Source organism: Glycine max, chromosome 7 (genome assembly GCF_000004515.6).
Source record: "Glycine max cultivar Williams 82 chromosome 7, Glycine_max_v4.0, whole genome shotgun sequence".
Classification (NCBI taxonomy): domain Eukaryota; kingdom Viridiplantae; phylum Streptophyta; class Magnoliopsida; order Fabales; family Fabaceae; genus Glycine; species Glycine max.
Window position 1 is genome coordinate 13784468 of NC_038243.2, and position 15399 is coordinate 13799866.

General features: G+C 34.6%; 1 protein-coding gene across 1 annotated transcript; it reads left to right on the plus strand.

Moving 5' to 3' along the window:
- Positions 1 to 11036: 11036 nt before the first annotated feature.
- On the plus strand, positions 11037 to 11511 carry LOC113002126 (peroxiredoxin-2B). Its single transcript, XM_026129085.2, has one exon. It carries the CDS (start codon positions 11095 to 11097, stop codon positions 11329 to 11331), a length of 237 nt encoding a protein of 78 aa, XP_025984870.1. The 5' UTR covers positions 11037 to 11094; the 3' UTR covers positions 11332 to 11511.
- The last annotated feature ends 3888 nt before the right edge of the window (positions 11512 to 15399 follow it).

The following is a 15399-nucleotide window of genomic DNA, read 5'->3' on the forward strand; positions in this document are numbered from 1 at the left end:
TGCCGTCAACTTGTATGATTGGCTTACAGTACTTGAAAGCTTCTTTACATTGCCCAAAAGTCCAAAAAACTCTATGAAACTGACGGTGTTCGCGACTAACCGTATTTCCAATGATAAAATCGTCATGTAATACTTGAAAATATGATCCAGGAGAATGATTTTGCATGTGTTAGCCACGACGAAAGTTTCGCATATGACTCATCCCAATCGCCATATTCAATTGCAATGGCTTTCTGTTTCGCCAACCAAGCTTTTTTGTACGACACCTTGTACGCAAATTCACTGTTAATCCTCTCTTGAATCAAAGAAATTTTTATTGATGGATCTTCTCTGATCATGCCTGTCAATAACATAACAAAATTTAAATGATAATTAACAAAAAATGAACATAATATGAACATAAAATACGTACCTACTACACAAGTGGCAATTAAATCTGAATCAAGTTTCTCGTGATCTTGTGTCATGGTCATATTCAGACATGTGTGTGGTCCACCCCATTGTGTGACTTTCCATGTATCTGTTTTTTTAGATATAATTGCCCTCATATAGAAAGGGCAAGGACACTCTGCATTTTTATTCACACAACAAACCACATACTTGTTCGTTTTGCTTTCAACAACTTTGAAGCTTTGATGCACCTTCATAACATATTGTTTGACTGCATTTTTGACCGCATCTTTACTATCAAATTCCATGCCAACATATAATTCTTGGCCAACATTAAAAGTCGACGGCATCTCCAAACCGCAAATGTCCTCCTCATCAGGATAACTCCAGTTGATATTGTTATAATGTAAAGCATCATTCCAAAATGGATTTTCAATTCGTTGTGCACCTAACAGTTCAAAATAAAAAATCAAATAATACTTATTTAACATTAAATACAATTGTCATCAAATAATAAATATATTGTGTAATTTTTTTATACAGCAAATTATACCTTCTGCTGGGTGAACAATTCTTACTGGTTGAGGAATGTCGGTGACTTCATCGTCTGTATCAGATATACCGTCAAGACTATCATCTTCGTCTAAAGACTCTTCAACGTATGAGTTAGACACAACATAATCATCGTCATCATCATCATCGTCTTCGTCAATATGTAAATTGCTCAAATTTGTTGCCGGTTGTGTCTCATCATTAGATAAATAATTTCGACATGATGTAAGCGAATTTGCAGAATGAAACATTGAACCACCAGCCACATTCTTTTCTATGTACAATTCCAGAACTGACATTTGGTCTTGTTGTTTAAAACTTTCCAACGTCTTCGTCATCACCAATTTGCAAGGCAATATATTTTCCTGACACTAAAATCTACAGCTGATAGCAGAAATAATTTCATTATTTTGTAACTTTACCTTATCTTCAATTTTTTTCTTCAAAGCATTGAAACTAATTCCACATTTAATCTGAATCGCTTTTTTACTGCCTTCAAATATTACACCATCATTATCTTCATATACCCTTCCATTGAAATACAATACTGTTATAACCGAATTTATCGTGTACCTACAAAAAAAAAATTTAACACGTCAAATAAATTATCAAATGGGTATCACAAAAAGTCATTACTGGAACTTCAAAATAAAACTTTATTTTAAATAAAAATTTAACTTCAATCAATTTCACATTAAGACACTTTAAAACCATTAACGATTTCAATGTAGTAATTTTAAACTAATCAAGATGTAATCAAAATTATTAACTTTAAATAAATTTCACATCAACACACTTAAATAACACAAACAATTTTATAAAAATTTAAAACCAAACTAATAAAATGTTATCACAAAAAGTCCCTTTATTGGAACTTCACATTCAATTTTTATTTTAAAAAAAATTAATTGACTTCAAATTAATTTCATGGGACACACTTAAAAAAAATGAACAAATTCAAGATACTAATTTTTACCACAAAATAAAATAATTCATGAACGAAGTTAGTAGTAAAAATAATTAATCTTAACAATAATAACTTCAAAATGAAAATAGGTAATTACAAAATTACTACAAATATATTAAATTAAATATGATACAAGAAACAACAAAACATCATCAATTAACAATTTCAACTTCAACGCTTATCAATTTTTAACACACAAAAAAATGAACCTAATTTAATTAAAAAAATACTACAACTTTATATTAAAATAAATTTCGTACTCAAAATAATTTCTTCAAATAAATATGATCTACAAATTTTTTTAAATGAAAGTTGAAACGTTCATCAATTATTAACACACTAATAAATTATTAACACCAACCTAATCTAATTAAAAAAATACTACAAAATTCATATTCAAAATATTTTATTTTCACTGATAAAATTTTCTTCAAATAAACATTATTACATAATTTTTCTTTTATTTTAGACATTTAAACACACACTAACAAGCTTATTAAATATAAAAAATTAATTTAATTTTTATAAAAAATACTTCAAGATAAATCTTTATTCCAACCTAACAAAATAACTTACAAAAAATGTGTGATACTACATAAATTTCGAAAATCACCTAACAAAATAACTTACAAAAAATATGTGATCTTCCAAAACCATCTAACAAAATAACTTACAAAAAAAATTGATATCCCAGAAATTATCAAACCCACGAAAGCAAAAACGAAAGCAACTGCAACAGCCAAAACAACTGAAAAAAAATGGTGAATGAGGGCTGTATTTAAAGACCCTAAAACGCCAACACCATTTGCGCTTCCTCCCTGCTCCTGGTCTGCCAAAGCTGTTGTGCTTGCTGCAAACCTAAAACGCCATTTTGACTGGCGCCCCTGGTCTCCATGCACAACGCGCCAGTGCACCTTGCGCGTCCCACTCCACGTAAGCAGAAGGTCAAGCCGCAGCTGCAACTAGCGCGTCCCTCTCCACGTGGCAGCTCCTACGCGGAAGCGCCAATGGTGGTGGCGCCATGCATGGCGTTCACGTACCAAAAGAGCACCTGCCAGGAAAAACTTTGAGAAGAACCCCATTTGGGGAATTAGTTTGTAAAAGGGCACCAGTTGAGGATTTTTGCCTACCTTTAAACAAAACAATTTCCTTTTTCTTTCTTTTTTGATGAGAAGAGTTTAACTCTCAAAAATCAAAATGACAAAAAAAAAGAGTTTTAAGTTTTAAATGACTGTCTTTTTCATTTTTTTTATGTGTGGAGTGTTATAAATTCTCCGGTCACCATGTTCAATTCCTACCAATTGAAAAAAACAAAGAACTCACTGGCATAAAATGATTCATAGATTAATATCACATTTTTATGAGTCAAGTAATTTTTTTTAAAAGGTAGTTTTTAAAATGATACCAAGCTTCTAAAACTTTTTTTGCAAGAAAAATCTACTAAAAAGTAATATAATATTTTTTTTATTGATTTTTATGTATGAAATTAATTTCATTAGTTATCATTAACAGACAAATTCAAGGTTGTAATAATTAAAATCAACGCAATGTGATAAAATTTGGAGGATGAACTAGAGTATATTTAAAGAATTTATTTATAATAACTTATTTACATCTTAATTGAACTTATTTTATGAGATTAATACTTGTGTAACTATTTAAGAAAACTTAAAAAAGTAATTATAATATGTTTATAAGTCATTTTCAGCTTATATATTTCAAAAAACTATTTAAAATAACTTATATGAAAATAATTTAATCATGCATATTTTCTCTTCAATTATAAAAACATTTCATATATAAATTTTTACATGATAAATACTTATTCAACAAATATTTAATTGAGTTATTTATCCTAGCATACCTTTAATTAACTATTTTAAGTGAGCATGCCCCACATTTTAAAGTTTTTGGTTTTTATTTTTTAATTATGAGTATTTTCCTTAACAACAAAAACAAATAACCATCATTCATAGGCACCAAGGGTTGGGTGCCAATGCAGTTTACACAAAATTGGTCATAAATCAAAGTAGCGCCCTCTCAATACAATAGATGGCACCATCAACCCACTGAAACATATAAAAACTCTCCCCTACTAACCCAAATATTGTGTATTTTTATGGAGAATATATTGTTTCGAATCTTTGGTAGAATTAATGGTTAGATCAAATTCTCCTAAAAATCCTTAGATCTCCTCTCGGCCCATGAATGAAGCATTCCTAATGAGAGCTGGTAGAAGACGAATTTGTAGTAGGAAGCACACCCTTTTGGTGTATGTTATTTGCTCAAAGTATAAATCTTGTCAACTAAGGATAGAGAGAAAGTCTTCTAGGGTTTTATGTTAGAATCCACTCTTGGTGGATTCCTCCACCATCACTTCCGACCAAGAAGTGGACCTCCTCCAATGGAGCATTAAGAAAGTAAAGATGAAGGAGCCTGAAGTGGCAACTGACATGGACCAAGATTGTAATGGGGGAAAGGTGGAGCCTTGCCCTTACAAGGATAACCTCCTAGGCCATGAGGGCTTGATTTTGCTTGAAGACATCATGGAGGAGCAGGATGAAGAAAAAAAGTTGTTAGAAGACAAGTTCTATAGGGAAACTTAGGAGGCGGTGGCCCAACCTCAGGAGTATTCGTCGGGACTGGAGATTAGTATCACTGACGAGGAGTGCGAGAAATGGTCGTCGCCTTGGAGGAATGCATTGGTGGTTAAGGTGCTTGGTAAGCGTGTGAGTTTTAGAACATTGGGGCAACACTAGCAGAGGAGCTGGACGAAGGGGATTATTGCTGGAGGCACGTGATGCCCTACCATAAAATTGAGTAAGGGTCATACCAGACCCCATTGCATGAACATGACCTGGATGCTCTGGTCGCCCAATGGCCGTTTGGAGTATGTCGTCCCAACCATGGGGAACAAAACTACCATGTGTCGTTTGCTCTTGTAACGAGTCCTATAAGAAGCATGACATATACATACATGAAATGAGCTAGTTATTATAAAATAAACAAAAATTACTTTCAAATTGTATCTCAACCATCAACTCACAATTCTATCAGAAATTTGTTGTGTCGCCTCTGATGTCATCTACCCATATACCTTGGTGCGAGCCATTTTCCACTTCATATGCCTTTCAATGGGAGATGGAAGGTCCTTGAGATCAAAGGGTGGATTCTCAATCCACAGTGCCTCATGTTGTCTTTTCTTTCTTTTCTCCTCTAAGAGTTTTTTCTCAAGCAAGTCATAACCCCCACAAGACAGTACATGGGGACACTCATTGTTTTTTTTGAATGTCTTGTGCCTTTTTCCGAATTTCTTGTCATTGACCATATATTATTTGCATGTATTTAATTAAAAAAAATGGTACATTTGTATACATATTTAAAGTAAAGGGAACAAACATGTAACCTGCCAATTAGGGGTCTTGCGACTTGCAACAAATGCATCCCAAGTTTGTTGATCCATACCATATTTTACAAAAGAATCTTCTTTCTATCCGCCTTCTGTGTCAGCATAGACAAATTTAGTGGTTAGTGAAGACTTAAATTGCCTCAATCTAGTGGCCACCGTGGACATGACCTTTTTCTTCGCCTTTGAGGCTTCTAGGATATCAAATTTAGCCTACATAAAATATTCATCATCTCAAATTTAGTGGATGTAAACATTTTGTCTTAAATAAACCTACAAAGTAAATACATGACTGTTAACTTGACTTACCAAAATGTCCCTCCATACTATGTCCTTAAGAGTTTCTGGCACATCTTTCTAATTGGTATGGACAATCGGGATCTTTTCTCGAGCGACAACCCCTAAATAGCTGTAGAACTTTTGTTTTTCTGGGCTTGATGCTCTTCCAGTTCCAAGATCGACAGTAACAGTTGGTCTAGGCTGATCTAAAGTTCTTAAAGTCAGCCTTCCAAGACGTGTGGTTTGTCTTGTCTTCTTAGGTGATGCCTTCGTATTACCATCTGACTGCGGAGGGGAGCTTGGCGGTGTCGCCATGACCCTATCCAAATGAAACAAATTTTGATTAATTTTGTAGGATAAAAAATTTCATCTACGTAACAAAAAATAAATATCAACGTTACATATAAATGAAGATCAAATAACATAATATCGTAAACATTACATCCATACAACATGGTTAATCCGCAATGCTCTCCCATAAACCTTCAGCATGATCATTACGAATCGCATGTACGTCATCGACCTCGGGTTGTTCACATATTGAAGGCATTTTTGTGCAAAAAGGAGGAGTCTCACAAATGTCAAGGGTTGCATGATGAATTTGTTCCCTATTAACAATTGGTCTTCCTTGTAGAACCACTGATAATCTACAATCATTTGGATCTTGGATGTAAAACACTTGCCTAGCTTGTTCTGCCATAATGAATGGTTCGTCGTTGTAGCCCACCTTATTAAGGTCTACTAAAGTGAATCCCATTTCATCTCTATGCACACCGATATTTCCATTAACCCATTTACATTTAAATACTGGCACTCTAAATTGATTATAATCAAGCTCCCAGATTTCTTCAATAACTCCAAAGTAAGGCATTGAGGCTTGAATTGGGTTATTATCAGATGCACTAGAAAAGTGTTTTGAATGAGCCTCCATAATGACCCCACTATTCTGCACACTACTTTTATCATCTTGTGACTTTGTATAGAAAGAATAATTGTTTATGTCATACCCCTTCCAAGTAGGGACATTTAGATTTGGACCAATAGCCAACAATCTTAATGTGTTAGAAGCATTGTCATAACTGATGATTGTTTCTTTAAACCAGTTTATGAAAGTTCTATTATGCTTTTGCAACAATTTCATCTCGTTCATTTTTGGGTTAATAGATGTCAGATATTCTTTGTGAGTTCGGATGTAGGGAAGGACGTCCTATGTGTTATTCAAGATATTCAAATGCACTTGTGAAACATGTTGTCAACTCATTGTAACAACATTGTAGCCTCGTGTCCCTTGGCCTCGTCGTGTCCGGTCATGACGACTTTTCGGTACCTCGATAGACTGAACTGTTACCATCTACTGCGAACAAAACTCAATAGCTTCTTCAGCAACATACCGTTCAACGATTGAAGCTTCTGGTCGATATTGATTTTTGGTATATCCCTTCAACACCTTCATGTAGCACTCAACATGATACATCCACCGCAAAAAAACCAGACCACACAATCGAATTTCCCTAACAAGATGAACAATTAGGTGAACCATGATGTCAAAAAATGATGGATGAAAAAACATCTCCAACTGATAAAGGACAATGGCAGCTTCATTCTCCAAATCATCCAATTTTTTAGGGTCAATGACTTTGCTACAGATGGCATTAAAAAAAAAGCACAAACAGGTTATGGCAACCCTAACTTTGTCAGGCAATATACCACGAATAGCAGCAGGCAATAATTGTTGCATTAAGACGTGGCAATCATGAGACTTCAAGCCAACCAACTTCAGATCATTCAAGGCTACAAGGCTCTTGATATTTAAAAAGTATCCTTATGGAACTTTGACATTCCGCAGACATTGACAAAAACTTCTCTTCTCTGCTATTGACATTGTGTGGCATGCTAGGGGCAAATATGTTCTTCGACCTTGTGATATCGAATGCAACTGCTCTCGTATTCTCATGTCAACCAAGTCTTGACGAAATTTCAAACCATCCTTTGTCTTGCCTTTAATGTTAAGAAGAGTACCAATTAAACTATCACAGACATTTTTCTCAACATGCATAACGTCTAGACAGTGACACACATGTAGATCAGACCATTATGGAAGATCAAAGAATATAGACCGTTTTTTCCTGATGTTGGTGGAAGATGATGTCTTCTTTTGGGACTTCCTAAATAGAGTTAAAATGTCCTTTACCCGATCATGAACTTCGTTTCCAGTTAATGGTTTCAGTGGTCCTTCATTCTCTTGACTTCCATCAAAAGCTTTTTTTAGTCGCCGATACGGGTGAAATGGTTTCAAAAATCTTCGGTGCCTGGTATATAAAGTCTTTTTTCCATGCTTGAGTTGGATGAAGCTTGTGTTTTTCTCACAAATAGGACATATATGATGCCCTTTGACACTGTATCCACTTAAATTTCCATATGCTAGAAAGTCATTAATAGTACAAAACACCAAAGACCGTAGCTTGAACTTCAGCTATAGATTCGCATCCCACACATCAACCCCGTCTTCCCACAAAATTTTCAAGTCTTCGATTAATGGAGTGAGATACACATCAATATCATTCCCTGGCTGCCTTGGACCCGCTATCATCATACACAGGATAATGTATTTTTGCAAAATACACAACCAAGGAGGGAGGTTGTAAATCATTAGTAAAACAGGCCATGAACTGTGGTTGGTGCTTAAGTTACCATAAGAATTCATTCCATCTAAAGCAAGAGCAAGCCTTAGGTTCCTTGGCTCATCCCCAAAATCTGGATACAAATGATCAATTCTCTTCCATTGTGGAGAATCGGCCGGATGTCGGAGCATTCCATCACTTTTTCTGTCAATTGCATGCCAGGTAAGGTTTTTTGCATCATTTCGATTAGCAAACAATCGCTTAAACCTTGGTATTATTGGAAGATACTAGCAAACCTTTGCAGGACAACAATTGTTGTTGCTTGCATCATCACTTAATTTGTCATGCTGCACTTTGTATCGTGATAGCCCACTCGTAGGGCACTGTCGCATTTTTCATACTCATTTCTGTACAATATGCAATCATTAGGGCATGCATGGATCTTCTGGTACTCCATTCCCACTGGACACAAAATATTTTTCGCCTCGTAGTGATTTTTTGGCAACGTGTTCCCTTTAGGATGCATGTTCTTCAATAACAACAACAATTCAGTGAAGCTTTTGTCACTCCACCCAAATCTTGCCTTCAAGTTGACCAAACGTAACACTGTTGACAACCGTGTGAAACTTGTGCACCTCGAATACAATGGCGTCTCTGAATCATGTTCAATGCTATCATACAATGGAACATGTGATTGTTCAAAAGTGTCTTGTCCAAGATCACGGATCATGTCCTCTATACGATCTTCGGTGTCTTCATCTATCGCTTGAGTGCCAGAAACAGTTGGAATGTTTGACAATTCCCCATGCCATATCCATTTTGTGTAATTTAGAATGATGTCGTGACATTAAGATGTGATCTGATTTCATTTATTGACTGTCGTCTCCCATTCAGACATTTTGTACATGGGCACAAAAAATTTTCCCTCAAACTTTCAGCATTAAGTTGTGCAAATTGTAGAAATTGTTTGACCCCGTTCTTATACTTGTCACTGACGCATGATGCTTTCATCCAACTTCGATCCATGTTTCGTCTTTGCTATTAATCATAATCAGCAACTTAGCTGTCATGCATGCTAAACTCACTTTTTTCAATAAAGGTGTGGCCTTATCTTATTCAGAAAGACATTTTTATAGTTGATTCAAACGTATAGGTAAAATCTCTTTTGAGTGATTTGACGAAATTTTGGCAGCATTTGGCATTGGTCTTCAGGTACACAAGATGAAAGCGTTGACATGTTGGATAATCAACGCAGTCAAATATGCACTCGAAGAACAATGTGAGATGCAGTATACTGAAATTTCATCAAATCATGCAAAAAAGAATTTACCTCTACATATGAATCAATTATTAAAAAAATGTCCTCCCAAACTGTCCAAACGGACAATTCAAGACTCAATACATCGATGAATACAAACTATCCATATTAATCGGTGTATTGAATCTCAAACGGGAAACTAAGGTTCACTCATAATGCATGTAGCTAACAATATCAAACAATACTAATATTTCAACAAGGACATCCGAAAAGCACAGTAATTACATAAATAGATACATACCTCTAAAGATGCTGAGTAACAACCACAACGAGTGCGGGGATGCACTCAATTGCCACAGAAAATATGAAGTTCAGCAGTCCTTGATATAATCTGTACCATGAATGGGGGAAACAATGAAAACAAGAAGTAAAGCAACACAAAGGCAGGCAAAATTGAAGCTATTAAGCCTTATTGAAATCATTGAAAACCATTCAAGTCAACTATATTGATATATTTATATCCAAAACAATTATATAGGTTCAATGAGGTTTGTCATCATGGATGCAGCATTAACTATTCTTTATCAATATGGACGGTTTTGGTATGTTCAATGAGGTTTGTCATGTTTTACAGACAAAATAACTCAAACAATCAAGTAGCTAACATGTTATTTTCTTCCCTTGTTGCCCTTGTGTTTTTCCCCTAATCTTTTTCTCTCCCCTTGTGAGTTACGGGATAATTTGCCTTCTATTTCTTTCTTCCTCCTGCATTCAATTTTTAATTTGATGTGTTTTTAATGCTTTTTTGCATATCCTTTTGTCAATACAAATTAAAATATCATGTTAACTTTATCATGACTCAATGATAGCGAATTACCAACATACATTCTATATTTCAGTTTGTTCTAACTGCAACTGGGTCAGAGTCCGAGCAAGAAATATCCTTTCAAAAACACAGATGGAGAGCTGCACGGGTAGAAAAACTTCAAATATTTTATGTTGCAGACAAAGTGTGGTAAGTTCTTCCAAAAGGGCAATCATGTGGTCATTAATGCCTAATGACTTTATATAATACGTTAAGACACTACTTGCTCTTGTAAGTGGTAGTTGTTTGAAGAATGATGCAAAATGCATTTTTGTGTGTTAATTTCACAAGTTTTAGGTTGTGAAATCCTTGTTAGCTTTTTCCTTGTATTCCCTTTGACCACAAGCGTGCTATTCATATTAGGTAATTGCAGAGTGTTATTTTGAGTATCAGCATCAATGGCTCCAATTGCAGTGGGTGACGTGATTCCAGACAGCATTTTGGCTATGTGATTCCATCCTTTTTCTACTTGTTGAGCCTCCGGGTTTTTTTTGGACATGGATTGCAAATAGGCTGTTGTTGCTTGATTGTTAATTTAATTATTGGGCTATTGATTGTTGATTTGCTTTTATCATGGGTATAATTCTATATGGATTGAACTGGCCTTTTGTGTGGTGTGGTGAGTAACCATACTCATACTATGACCTACAAAAGAAATTACTCATGGTGCTAGTAATCGAAGTCTTGAAGATAGATCGTTTGTTAAATGGCTAATCTGAAATTGCCTCTGATTTTGTAGTGAATGATCCATTTGTGATGAACTCATGGGCCAAAACATTCCTAGAGAACAAGCATGTTAAGTTCCTTGCTGATGGTGCAGCCAAATACACCAATGCCCTTGGTCTTCAGGTTGACCTCACTGACAAGGGTCACGGCATCCGCTCAAAGAGGTTTGCTCTGATGGTGGAAGACCTCAAGGTGAAGGTTGCGCATGTTGAAAGCGGAGGAGAGTTCACCATCTCCAGTGCTGAAGAGATCATCCAGGCCCTTTAAAACCCTTGAATCCTCTTGCTGGCTGTTTTACTGTCTTTAATGTGTGGTGTGAGACTCTTTTGATGCAAGAATATATACTAGAAACATTTTCCTTTTCATAGATGTAATTGTGTTGTGTGCTCAAGGAAGGGCCATGATATGGTGCATATTATGGAAATAAATAAGATTTCTTGTTTCAAATGTTGTCAATTGTTACCAAGTTTGATGGTTGCTTGTTTTGGTATATATTTGTGGAATCAAATAGTAATAAACTCTTCATTCTTAAGAGAGAGAAAAAAGGTGAAATTGGATAGTTACACAACCAGAAAATGCGTGGCCATTACTTGCCCTACTAATTCAAGAAAGAAGTTAAGCTTCAAAATTCCACACTCCTTATCTGGTTGGAATTTGGTATTATTATTCTTTTCTGCAGTGATTGTCAACCACTGTCTCTGCAAAAGAATAAAAACCCTAATAATCTAAAAGATGACAACTTCAACGGCTTATCAGCCCATCTTTAATCAGATTATTGTGTTAATTATTAATTACTAATTTGACAAACTGACACCCTCATCCCCAAAAAAATAATTAATAAAAAAACAGAGAGAGAGCAGTGCCTTGCTTCGCCATTTAAACAGGGATGAAATTAAGATTGGGCAAGGTTGTTTTGGACTATTTTACTTAATTAATATAATTTTGTATGTGGTCTAACTTTTTATGAAAAACTATCTATGTTCAAAATTTACTTATATAATTTTTAAACATAATGAGAGATTAGGATATATTATATATACGTGGACTCTTAAATTTGTTAATTTTAATAATAATTTTTTTAAAAATTATATTAATGATAATTTTTATAAATATCATTTTGAAAATATTACTATATATTAATAAATATTATTTATATGTCATTAAATAAGGCATTTTACTAAAGCTTTTTTTTAATATATATACAATGAAGACAATGAATATTTAACTTAAGATTTTATTTTTTTAATAAGTAAATGTTAGTTGATGGTAGCTTATATTAGTGAGAAGATTCAAACTGACCTATCTATCGCTTTGTTGGCACTAAAAATGTTTGCTAAGGAGGATAGTGATTTATTGTCAGTTAACAGCTAATTCAATTGGTTAATTTAGCTAATGAGTTCTACTTTGACCTAGAGTGACAAATTACTGATGACTAAAATAGTCATTTCTAACAGTTAACAACTAAAATAGTCATTGCAGACAACTAATGGCTATTTTTGTTGATTGAAGACTAACGGGCTAATGATTATTTCTGTTGGCTAACACAATAGAATTGGATTGAGGAATAATCTAAAAATAAGATATACTTCAAGAAAGAACAAGTTTGAAGAGAAATTAATGTGGGAGCAACTGGAAGTAGTTTTTCCCAGTCTAGGTATGCATGGAGCCGTGTTTTCCTAAAAAATAGGAAAAGTGGGATATGAGGAGTTAACAATTATTTTTCTGCATAGAGAATAAAATAAACAGAGGTCAAAACTTGGGAAAATGTTCAAGGTAGTTTCTAGGATGACTCCCCATGATGAAAGCATGTTCCTTTAAGTGCCAAACGTGGATAGCTACTAGAAAATGATGCAAAATGCATTTTTCTGTGTTAATTTCAGAAGTTTTAGGTTGTGAAATCCTTGTTTTTTCCTTGTATTCCCTTTTACCACAAGCGTGCAATCAAATCTGATATACTTCCAAGTGGACAACATGTTAATCCAAATATCATTTTTATTTTTATTTATTATCAATTATATTTACTAAACAGTTATTCATTACACTAGGAGAATTAATTCAATACATGTAGGCACAATATGATTGTGCCTATTGGCTTATGGTAGCTTCAAGTGTCTAACTTTCTTGCCTTGTTTCCGAAGCTTAATTAAGTCATGGTAAGAATAGTTTCATTACATTTCACACAATTGTTTTTCTTTTCTTTAATGATAATGATGTGTTGCTGAAGTTACCTATTTTCTGAGTTCTCAGTTGTCAGGGATGCTTATATAGGTTTGTGTTTTTTTTCATCCAGATTGCACTTGTTTATCAGCCTTACACATTAAATTCCTGAATTTGTTATGCTGTATTTCATAAACTTTTGCAAAAGGTGATCAACTATCACCTAGGAAGTACCACGGAATTTACAACCTATGCCTGCATTTGGCCAAAGGACCAGAAACATACATGCTTAAAGAGTATTCAACACTGCCTAATAATCCTCCAGGCAGTCATATTAGGTGTCCTATCATATTTGTTATTAGTATACCAATAAATCCCTTTATTGGCAAACTCATATGCCATCCCATATTAAATTGGTAATCTCCTACTTTACTGTGTGTGACAAACTTAGGTTGTTCCAAGCTCTAGGTCTTAAAAGGTAGCAGCAAATTTCCCTTAAAAACTATACATATAATCCAATTTTGTACATTCCATTTTTTTCAAACAGTCCAAACCTTAACAAGGCCACGTCTCTTTTAATCTCATCACTGGTAACGCTAATACTTAAAATAATAGAGGTGTCCCTAATACCAAATTTGCCTTGGTGTCTCATCACTATACTATCAGAATAGCAAATTTGCCTTTGTGGCACATCAGGGCAGTAGAGGTGTCCCTAATACCAATGTTGTTTCAAAGAAAAAAAAGGAACAGAGATTCACCTATTTGGACATTTATAGAGGTTTCAAATGAAAATATCAAGTGCTTAAATAAATGAAATCATCCTTGTGAATTTATAAATTTTCCTATTGTTGGAGGTAAGACTCACTTGACTAAGGTACAAAGGAGACAAGCATAGAAGACTGAGTTGCCAAATCAGTGCAGAAGCCCTTCTTGGAAAACTGAAACCGATGACAAGTTTTGTTTCACAAACAACTTGAGTACTGATGCCGACTTTTATTCTGTCAATAATGACAGTACTGATGATGAAGAAATGGACGAATGGTTTCGAAAAAAAGTTGGATTCTACAACAGTTTTATTTAACTCGTCCATTCTATGTAGGGAACAATTGACAATAACATTTGCTGACTTGTAAGAAACTATGGATGAAATGACAATGATTAAACCTCACATTATTTTGTGGCAACCCAGGTATCATAATACAATGTTATAAGACTCAGTTCACATCATTTTAACCACTTAATTTAACAAAAATATGCTTAAACAGTGAGTGGCAGTAGACTAGCCTCAACACCTTCAGAGTATTGTATTTAACTTGATTAGAAAAGGGTTAGATTATTGTTTGTAAGGTTCATATAATGAATAATGATGATGCCCCCTGACCCCTCACCCTTTCCATTTATACTGCTACATTTCAGATTTTACTAACATTTCCAATTGCTGTGGGGAAGTAAATTGAAAGAGAAATGAACTTAAAAGGCTTCCTAATTAACAAACAAGTATTTCGTGTCCCAAAAATCATATAAAACATAAATGATCACTAAGTCGGGTTAAACGCACATACCTCGAAAGATGATCATTACGAACTTCAACAAGTGCAGGGATGCAGGAAAATGGCACAAAAAAATATGTACTTGTGAACATGAGATCTAATCTGTACCATGAATGGGGGAAAGAATCAAAACAACAACTTAAACAATACAACGGCAGCCACAACTTAAGCTATTAAGGCATCAATGGGACTGATACGGGTACAGGGTATGAAGAAGAAGATGCTGAGGAAGAAGAAGATCAGAGTTCAGCTCAAGAGAAGAAAAAAGGGGTGCAAGGAGAAGAAAAGCCCAAAAGAAGGATTGTTAAGCCCAGCTACTTAAAGGATTACGTTTAAAGAAAAGAATACATCTACATAGCAGCCTCATACACTCAGCCTCATGCTTAATAGGAAAATTGTTAAGAGATACATAACCAATTCTGTTACTTCCATATTCTAGAATGATTCCTACTTATCCAGCTCAGCACAATTCTGTTATGAAACCACCTATATAATACCATGTAATAATGATTATGAGGCAATGAGAATATTCAAGTTTTCCTTACCTTCTTACTTTCTTCTTTGAGGAGGATTCTGGACCTCGAATTCCAGAGCCAACACTGGTGCTTTCATTGTTCTTCCCGCTCCC

Coding starts and splice junctions, on each gene's coding strand:
- LOC113002126 (XM_026129085.2), top strand. CDS start 11,095: ATGAACTCATGGGCCAAAACATTCCTAGAGAACAAGCATGTTAAGTTC.